Source organism: Malus sylvestris, chromosome 6, assembly GCF_916048215.2.
Source record: "Malus sylvestris chromosome 6, drMalSylv7.2, whole genome shotgun sequence".
Classification (NCBI taxonomy): Eukaryota; Viridiplantae; Streptophyta; class Magnoliopsida; order Rosales; family Rosaceae; genus Malus; species Malus sylvestris.
In genome coordinates, this window is record NC_062265.1 from 17,538,642 (window position 1) to 17,548,745 (window position 10,104).

Consider the following 10,104-nt stretch of genomic DNA (forward strand, 5'->3'; position numbering starts at 1 on the left):
AGCAAGGTGACGATGGCCATGGCTGACTTAGAGCAAAGTGAGAGAGAGAGAGAGAGAGAGAGAGAGAGAGAGACTAGGAGGAAGTCAAGAAAAGACGATAGGGGGTTTAAATCCGAGTTTGACTTCCCCCCTCCAAACTCTTTGGCTTCCTGTTCGAGTTCGGCTTCCTGCTCCTCGGCGACGAGGGCCCAGGCGCCAGGTTTGGCCCATGGAGACATGGTGGCTCTGTGAAAAACTTAAAATGGTCTCTCCTTTTTCCCTTGCGCAAAGTGAGTTTGGTGGTTGCATAGGGGAGATGCAGGAAGAAGGAGGTGCACACCTCAAAGTACAATTTTACCCATGTATTAATAGATAGTTAACGGAAAAATCACTTTTTGACTAAATTTGCTAACGAAGTACACAAAGGGGTTTAAATCCGAGTTTTTTTTAGCACAAAGACTATCTTCCGAATACCTTACGACTACAAGGATCATTAATTTATCCGGTTTGGCCAAATAGTTAAGCATTGTATCCTCTATTTTCTCATCATCCTCAACCTAGTCATCGTTAGCATTGGTGATCCCCTTTGCAACGAACAATGCTTGGAATTGTTTCATAAAAATATTTCGGGGTTGATTCACAAAGCTTCATACTTAAAATTAAAATCATTCATATTATAAATTATTCACTAAAGATCATTCTTATAAAAAATCAATTAATAAAGATCATTTAGTTAATTAATTGTAGCAAATAGATAGACAATTTGTAATAATTTTACCTATTTCGACCCTTTGTATTTATGCAATTGGATAACTAAACGTTATCATCTTTTCTTAATTTTTTTACAGTTATAATCTATACATAGTTATTATAATATAACTCTGGTCATAAGTACAAAGTTCTGTAAATCGGATCATAATGTTTTTCAGAGGTATTCCTTCACAATTATGTGGAGCCAAACATTGTTAACTATAAACAACTCCAGCTTAATTTGTTTGTAATACATTTTGGCATAATCGAATGCATGAATTTCATAACTATAACTAAACACATTGAATTAAATTATGGTTTATCACATGTCTGCTATTTCAGATGAAAACAACAACAACAATAACAACAACAACAAAGCCTTGTCCCACTAAGTAAGGTCGGCTATATGAATCTTATAACTTTTGTTAGATCCAAGTAGTCCAAGTCTTTTAGATGAAAACATGATTGCTTTAAATTGGATTCTTGTTAAATTTAAAATAAGGATGGTACGTTTTTACCACTATTTCTTTGATCAACATGATCTTTTGGAAGAAACTAACTCCTAGCCATTCCCCTTCACATTAATGCTCATAATTTTTCCCACCAGGGAGCTAAACTAGCTAACATTTGCCTTGTCACCTTCTCTCCTTTCCTTTCTTTAATCCTTGGGGTGTATGGAGAACTAAATTCAAAAAATCAAGTAGAAAGAAAACTGCAGCCCTCAATACTTCAGACCAAGGGCCTTTCCTCTTCTGTTTCATTTGCTGTTCTACTCTTCCCTAGTTTGAAAGAGTTTGCATGTTTGGCAGCAGTATGTGAGATCACACTCCAACCCAGGACTTTGTTTTCGGGCAGCATTTTCATTATGATTCCCATGGCTATCAGCAGCAGCCCTGTCCCGTGTTGATCCGTCAAGGGCTTTGTAAATATCATGTATGAAAGCAACAATGTGACTGCCTTTCTCGCCGTTGTAATCTGCATTACCAGAACAAAATGTAAGTTTACCGGTTAAATGCGTGCATCAATTTCATAATGTAGTTTATTAAGAAGATTAAGAAGCAAAAATTACCATGGCAGTAGTGGCAGCTCCGAAAAGGGCAATGAGGGACAGCACAGATACTTGGCCAACATTTGTGGCTAGGGCTTCAAACACTAAAACCCCGTACACATAAGGATGCTGCAAAATCATTGACAGAAGAATATTTAACGTAAGAAACAGTTTAGTATAACAACTTAAAACACTCTGGGAAGTTCATGGACCATATAATTGTGACTGATTCATAATCTCTTAACTTTTTCCATCTTAAGATCATCAAGTCCTAATTGTCCATTCATCTACGTACACCAATTGATTCATAAATCGTGACTATCCATCCAAGCGCAACCGGCTCTGATAGCACTTGTTAGGGCTGAAGTCAATAAAATGTGAAAATTTTATCTCAGAAAAACCTCAGTATGCAGATGAGATATAACATTTGATACATATTCCCCATTTGGTGTATATATACACAAATATACATGTATCTATGGTCAATGCTGGAGAATTTCATGCATATATGTTCAATGATGAATTCAAAATTAGACAGGCATGGTGGAGGCGTTATTCATGACTCGACTCCAATACAACTCTTCGTGAAATATAAAAACTAAGCAAAGATTAGACATTACTAACTACTAATTACTTACCTCAGAACAAGAATTCCACGCCCTAACCAATTCTCCTGTAAGAATCATGGGTGGAAGCAAAAATGGCAACCCAACTACTGTTGAGCAGAACAACATCTCTGTCTGTAAGAAGTAAAAAGTAACACAAAATTACAAAGACACAGATGTAACTTTTTCTTTTAATCCCAAACTCTACGGCATTTGAATTGAAGAACCGATAAACAATCTACAGGAGCTGAATATTTACCTGTGAAGTATCAGGATTCAAGGTAAAAATTGATTCTTGCAAGTTACCCAAAAATGCATCCATGATTAGAGCACCAGATATCATAATTACACCAACCATGCTAAAATTGGGAGATGTTTTTGCATCTGCTAAGGTGAAAAGGATCAAACCAATCACTAGAAGCGTTGCCAAGATGTATTCCTGAATTGGATATTTCCTTCTCAATCCCGGGACAAATGCACCCATCAACATCACCGGCAATAACTGAGTTTTCGACAAATGTTTTCATAACAATCAGCTGGAACTGAAAAGGTTCACAAAGACCAAAAGCAGATTATGTAAATTTAATGACAGTTTTACCCTTGTGGATTTGAACATTATCTGTGCAGGGTAATTAAGCCAAGCCAAGGATCCCTTGGTCAATCCTTGAGAACCCATAAGAACGGCGGAAAGCTTCACATATGTCTTCCATGGATTCACCATGTTCTTGGTGGTGAAGCCTTGAAGGTACATTAGTGCAATATATACAAACCCTTGTACAAAGGTGAAGTACCATCCATAGCTGCAAAATTACAAAAGATAGTAATTAAGGGCGGGTTCGGAAATGCTTATCTAATAAGCAATTTTGCTCATAAACGCTTTTGCATGATTTTAACTTTTCTACCAAACCAGATTGTGGTTAACTAACCTGAATCGGAGACGATTATACACGTATTCCTGCGATCAACAAAACAGTTACACAAGAAACATAAGGGCTGCTTTTAAATTTGGAAAAACAAACAACTATATCAACTTTTTTCACCAAATATTCATACCAATCAATCAAATAGTAACAAAATAAAGCATGCAAAGAAAAAAATACAAAACAGGTAATTGTAAATGATTTATGCACGTCTTTTTCTTTTCCTCTATGCATTGTTTATTTCTAACATTTGACATTTGAATTAAATAATCAACCAAAAATACTAAAATACACGGATGTATAGAAGGAGAAAAAAGTTGTGCGGAATTAATTTCCTTAATTATATCGTAGAACTAAACAAAAACTATGAACAAAAATGATCAAAAAATAAATACAAAACAAACTTCGCAGATGCCGTTGACAAGGTAACCAAAGAAGAAGCCAGAAGAGCAAATGATGAACTGCCGCCAACTCGGCCTATCAGACAGTGAGATCCCAAACAAGAACCTCGCTTGCTCCTCGTTCTTCATCTTCCCCACAACCCAATCAAAACCCCAAAAACCCAACCTCTGATTAATCACAAAGCTCAAGTTTTTTTTAGATGATGTTAGGAGAGTGACAGAGAGAGGGGAGAGAGTATGAGTTTTCAACTCTCCTCTCTCTCACAGCTGCCTCTTCGAAAGGGAAGGTGGCAACTGGTAGGCCTGGCATTTTGGACCCAACCCGTTAACCCGATCCGACCCAATCCGTTAATATTTGTATTTGGGTGGATGCTTAACGGGTCGGGTCGCTAACGGATGAACCCGTTAACAACCCGTTAAATAACGGGTCACTTTGGGTTAACCCGTTAAACCCGTTAGGTTAACACCCGTTAGCACCCGTTAGTTGAGGATATTTTAGTAATTTTAGTAAAGTCTTAATAACAAAAAATAAACTTTATGCAAAAAAAATAATAATAATAATTGTTAACAGGTGTTAACGGGTGAAACGGGTGACCCGTTAGCTTAACGGGTCGGGTTCAGGTGACCCGTTAGCTTAACGGGTTGGGTTCGGATGACCCGTTAACTTAACGGATCGGGTTGAACCCGACCCAAACCCAATAAACCCGACCCGTTTACAGGTCTAGCAACTGGCAATGGGGCTTGCGAGGAATTTGAAAAGTGGAAGGTTTGAAGGATTTTCCACACCAAGAATCACGGTAGAAGTTGGAGAATTAAAAGAGATTTAGTATGTGAGCAATTTGATTTGTCAAAAGGGAGAGATTTGATGGAGTTGGGTTGGTTTGGTTTTTGGTTACTAGTCTCTTATTAGAATTTGATTGAAAGCTACTAGTTTGTTATTAGTATTTGACAAGTGTACCTGCAAAATTTAACCGACGGTTACCATGACAAAAGAGTAAATACTAAATGGGGCTGCATTTTTCATGCCACTTTCCCTAAACAAATTAGGTGAAACCAACTGTATTATCATGTGACCACTTAAAAGAATCTGAAAAATAGGAATGAGAGGCCACATGAAATTTGTGTGCCAAATACAGTATTGATGGTCACATACATGAGAAAAGGTAGATTGAGATTGACACTTAATGCAAAACTTTTTTCATATTTAGGTTTTCGTAGTTGTTGCAAACCATTTTTAAAGAATTTCGCCGGTACGATGAGAGTATTACTAATTATGAAGAGAAAGATAAATGCAGGGATCATGCGAGACTAATACTCAATTATATAGATCCTCACAAATTAATTTAACATAAAAAAACGATGAAAAAAAAAATCAACATAGGTCATACAGATCCTCACACATACCATAACACAATTCAACTAGGACCATGTAGTTAACAAAAAATAGAATACATAGTTATAGGTTACTAGTTAGTTGGTTAAAGTAGTGTATTCGTCCCACTCCATTTAAGTTCAAGTCTCCACTAAAAGCATTGGCAGATCTACATAGGGATTTGGGTGGTCCCTAGACCCTCTAGAGGTTGGGAAAAACAACTATGAAGATCCTATGCAAAACCTTCGAAAATCTAGCAAGAGACCTTTTAAGTCCACCAAGTGTTTGATGAAATGTCATATGAACATATCTTAGCAACATTAGGCAAGAGGCTTCGTCAATGCTCAGAAAGGGCTCTTGACATAACTTGGGGGATTGCTTTGATAGATGTTGACACATATCGACATTAACACATCATGGTTTGGCATAAGATGATCGACCCTCAAGGAGTTCAATAAAAAAATTGAAGAAAAAAAATTGCGTTCATCTAAATAAAACTAGGGTTGTTAGAATTCTGAATCTGCCATGCAAGGATTTGTAACTCAGTTGGTTAAAAACATCTACCTCTACATGCAAGGTCTCAAGTTCAATTTCCCCAATAAATATCATACAACAACAACAACAACCACGACAACCAAGCCTTATCCACTAAGTGGGGCCAGCTGTATGAATTTTCAAATTTTCAAGCAATTTTCATTAATTTTCCTTATATTTTTTTGTCAAAAAAAAAAAATCAAATATCTAATAGTTAAAAAGTCCGAAGAATCATATGTTTTTCACAGCACCATCAATTTTTTATTGGCATGCCACACGAGTTTGTAGCATAATAAAACTTAAACAAAACTGGTTTCTCTAGTTTCCTCTTGGAGCTGGAAGTTACATTATATATGTAAGCCATTTCAAGCCAATGACTTGCCTTTCGATCCAACATCGTTTAACTAGCTAGATGACTAAATAATCAAGTAATAATTCTTTAAGCAAAGAGTTCCAAACCTCAGCCTCCAACTGCACACCCACCTCCTGTTTTTCACAATCCAACCCTCTCTAGCTCCCCCACTCCTTTTGCATATCTTTCACATAAACTTTTCTCCCATCTTTCACCTCCCATCCCAACAACAACTCCTGTGGCTGCCCATTTATCCAATCCTCCACCTCCTTCATCACCTCTCGCATCACTGCACTTTTGTCACTGTATTTCCCAACAATTGTCTCCCGGCACAAATCCATCACTAACTTTTCTGCCTTCATACTCATCAGTTTATTTGATGTCACTAGTAGAAAAAACAGCTTGCGTGACGACATTTTGCGCGACAAACAATAATTCGTCACACAAGTGCGTAAGAGGCACTTGCGCGACTTAAAAACGTATTTGTCGCACAAAATAAAAAAACATATTGTAAAAAAAAAAAATTGCGCAACGAAAGAAATCGTCGCGCAAGAATACTTAGCGTGACGAATAATTGTTGTCATTACGTAAAGTCAGCAAGAAAACGCGGGGTCAACTTTGACCATTTAATGCAGGTGAATCAAAGGACATTTAATACAGATGTTTGCGCAACAAAGCTTTCGTCGCACAAAGATCTTAACTTTGCTATAAATAGGCGCTTCTATTGTCCTTATTCTTCACAATTATGTTATCCTTATTCTTCATAATTTTGTTCGTGTTGAGATGGCGGATAGAAAGAACGATAAGAGTGTGCACGATGGCAACCCGCATGATTTGAGAGAGCATTTTGAGTTTGCTCATGCTATTGCTGTAGCTATGGGGAATAATTACCCCACTGCTAAGTGGCGTTCTTGGAAAGATGTGCCCAGGACTTTGAAGAGGGCTGTGATGGATGAACTATTAGTAAGTATATTATTGATGGATCAACTATTAGTAAGTATATTATTGATGGATCAATAATGAAGTTTGTGAAATTTTTAGTTATATGTTGGAATTAATTATTTGCATATATGTGTAACAGTGTAAGTAAGTTTTTGATGATGAACCGAAAGAACAATTGATGAAGTTAGTGGAGGATGCATTGGAGGGAGGTTACAATCGGTGGCGTTATGAAGTCTTGTGGGATGGAGTAGGATCATCGAAATAGTAGTTTAAAATTTATGTTTTGTATGACAATATTTAAAATTCAGGCTTTTTTTTATTTTTTATTTTATATAATTTATGTATTTGGACTTAATTAGGTTTCAATTCTTGTTGGGTTTTTTTATTGAGACCTAATGTAAGCACCCTAGCTATCCTCGGTTTATATGTGCTTTTAATCTTTAATGAATATCATACTTATGTTGAAAATAATTGTATGGATTAAGTCATTAATTATTTGTAGAATACATATTTAAGGTATTAACTATTTATAGAATAATATTTTAGGTATTAATTATTTATAGAATAAATATTTAAAGTATTAATTAATTTTAGAATAGATATTTAAGGTATTAAATCATTTGTGAATATTTGTTTGTAATTATAAAGTTTACGTAAACAGATATCTATGTTTACATAAATTTTGTAATTACATTTTTAAGTATCGTTGTGCAATATTGCGCGACGACACCTTCGTCTCTCAATATATTACGTGACGATACTTTGTTGCATAAAATATCTTATGCGCAAAGCACAGTTAGACTGCGTTCAAACCAACCAATTTATTGCGTATTTATGACGCATTTTGCGCGACGGCCTTAGAGGTTTGTGTGATGAATATTTCGTCTCGCAATGGTGTCCTACTACTATATAATCATAGTTTCAGAAGCGTAGTTTTCAAATTTTTTTTGTTTAAAAAAGAATGGCCGATTATGGAGAAGGTTCTGGCAAAAAAAAGTTGTTGTGCAATTAACGAGGTATAGACGGATTCAAGTGTCGTACTTTGAAGGCAAAAATATGGCTGAGGTGTACGCCGAATTTAAGTATGACATTGGGAATTTGGTGCGGAAGGATTGTTCTGCCGAGTTTGAGTCTTGGAAAAAGGTTACTGAGGAGTTGGAGAAGTCCATGCTAAGAGAGTTATCGGTAAGTTTGTGGTAAATAATTAACAATTATTTTTGTTAAAACGTAATATTTTGTTAAATTACTAATTTATTGTTATTGGCATTTGACACACCCCGACTGAGATCAAGGCATGCTGGCCGTCACGTGAGGGTGACGTAGCCATGTGCACAGTACGGAAGCGAAAAAGATAGCAACTATACGAATAATTAAAGACCAGATTACTAGAGTGCACTACTAAACGAAAGTGATAGGAGTTAGTTACAAAAGTGAACACTCATAATCAGAGCATAAAGTCTAGGTGCAGTCCAGTAGGACAAGTACTAGTTACACAGTACCAGGAATGTCCTACTATTATTCAAATAGGTCAGAACAGCCGACGATCCCGAGCCACTGACAACAAGCTTACTTAAAACCTGGAGGGGCGCAAAACAGAAAACGTGAATGGGTAAAAACAAATGTTTTACAAAATCATTTCATTTATCAATATACTAACCTCTCGCTGCAAAACATGTATAATTTTCCCAGAATCAAGATATAAGTATACACAATATATATATATATATATATATATATATATGAAATCATATCAATTCAATTCATGCTTCACATAATCATATTCATATATATGCCATGCCAAAATATAACAAAGTAAACAATCCAGGTAAGAATGATTTCGTAGTAATATGATATGTTAGCCGGAACCCCTGAGGTAGTCTGTACGGCTGAATTCATAGCTCAAAGTTACTCTAGCCGGAGTCACTACAATGACCTATACGGCAACATATTGCACATAAGTCGGAACCACTAAAAATGGGTCTGTACAACAAGATTGGGTGTAATATAGTTATGCTCAATTTTACTCTCTCATAATAGTTGGGCGATGAATCGCTAGTCACCTACGAGTCGGAACCATGAATAAGGTCTGTACGACAAGACTGTGCACTTAAGTTGGATCCAATATGAGCATATAGTGCGGGAGGTGACGTAAAGCCTGTACCTCATATCTCTGGCTAATTCACAATCAGCCTAGGTGCAGCTTTATGAGTTCGACATTACTTAATCACATATCACATATCACATCATCGATGATTCAAACAACCAAACATAACTTACCTGAACTCACCTGTGCCTCCACAACACCACATTTATATATATATGCAACCATGCAATGCATATTCAAAATATAGAAGCATTTGGCATATTATTTCAAAGTATACTTTCCTTAAAAATGCATTTCTGGGAAATATATCAAGTATATAAATATATACTGAAAACAAAAGTCCACTCACTAATATGTCGAAAGGTCGTAGCCCCCGAGTCGCCCGTGGATACGCTCGTCCTAGGGGATAAGCTTCACCTATATACGAATTAACTATAAAAACGTTATTTTTAAAGCACATAGGCAAAACTAGCTAATAACTTCTCATACATTGCTCAAAATAGGTATATGAATATACCACAGTGATCTACATAACCTCAGGATCATCCCCAAATTTTTAGAAATATTTTTGAACCTCCCACGCACCGCCACGCGCCGGTGGGTGCACGGCAAGACGTGCCACCACGCGCAGGGAATCCTGATGGATTCCCTAACTATCGTTAGGAATATTCTTCGAAATATTCCATTAAAACCCAACGGAAACCGTCCAACTAACTGACGCCATGAGAATATTCCGTCAGACTTGACAAAATATTCTTCCATCTCCTACCTCCAGCTCCGGCAACTGTCGTTGGTGCAAGAAACTGGGCAAATTTTCCAACTTCTTAATCGAGCTCATTTTTGCACCATTTTTCATGCAATTACCATCAAAATGAAGTTTAGGAGGTAGACAATTGCATTATACCTCTTTCACACCTCGATTCACGTGAAATTACGTCGGAGAAGTTCTCGAACTCCGACGACCTCTGCAAAGCTCCATTTCGAGCTTCCCGTGGTCCAAATCCTACCAACGATGCACTCCGAGCATCGTGAGGACCTCCTTGAGCTCACTGTGGTCCTAAAATTCACAAAAACTCAAGGGTTTAAAAGTTGATGAA

General features: G+C 36.7%; 1 protein-coding gene across 2 annotated transcripts; it reads right to left on the bottom strand.

Moving 5' to 3' along the window:
- Positions 1-969: 969 nt before the first annotated feature.
- LOC126626652 (UDP-galactose/UDP-glucose transporter 2-like) lies at positions 970-3,995 on the bottom strand. Of its 2 annotated transcripts, none has more exons than XM_050296027.1 (7): positions 3,707-3,995; positions 3,309-3,337; positions 2,981-3,182; positions 2,738-2,884; positions 2,416-2,517; positions 1,799-1,906; positions 970-1,704 (listed from the first exon to the last, which is right to left on the bottom strand). In XM_050296027.1, the coding sequence occupies exons 1-7, from the start codon at positions 3,830-3,832 to the stop codon at positions 1,459-1,461; spliced, it is 960 nt and encodes a 319-aa protein (XP_050151984.1). In that variant the 5' UTR covers positions 3,833-3,995; the 3' UTR covers positions 970-1,458. The 2 variants fall into 2 exon arrangements, with proteins under 2 accessions (XP_050151984.1, XP_050151983.1); XM_050296026.1 differs by having other exon boundaries at positions 2,642-2,884.
- Between the last annotated feature and the right edge of the window lie 6,109 nt (positions 3,996-10,104).

Bases quoted from the DNA above. Each gene is read 5' to 3' on its own strand.
- LOC126626652 (XM_050296026.1), bottom strand. From the start codon at position 3,832: ATGAAGAACGAGGAGCAAGCGAGGTTCTTGTTTGGGATCTCACTGTCT. The intron at 2,518-2,641 runs GTAAATATTCAG...TACTTCTTACAG, and splicing joins TGAATCCTGATACTTCACAG to ACAGAGATGTTGTTCTGCTC. The intron at 1,907-2,415 runs GTAAGTAATTAG...ATGATTTTGCAG, and splicing joins CGTGGAATTCTTGTTCTGAG to CATCCTTATGTGTACGGGGT.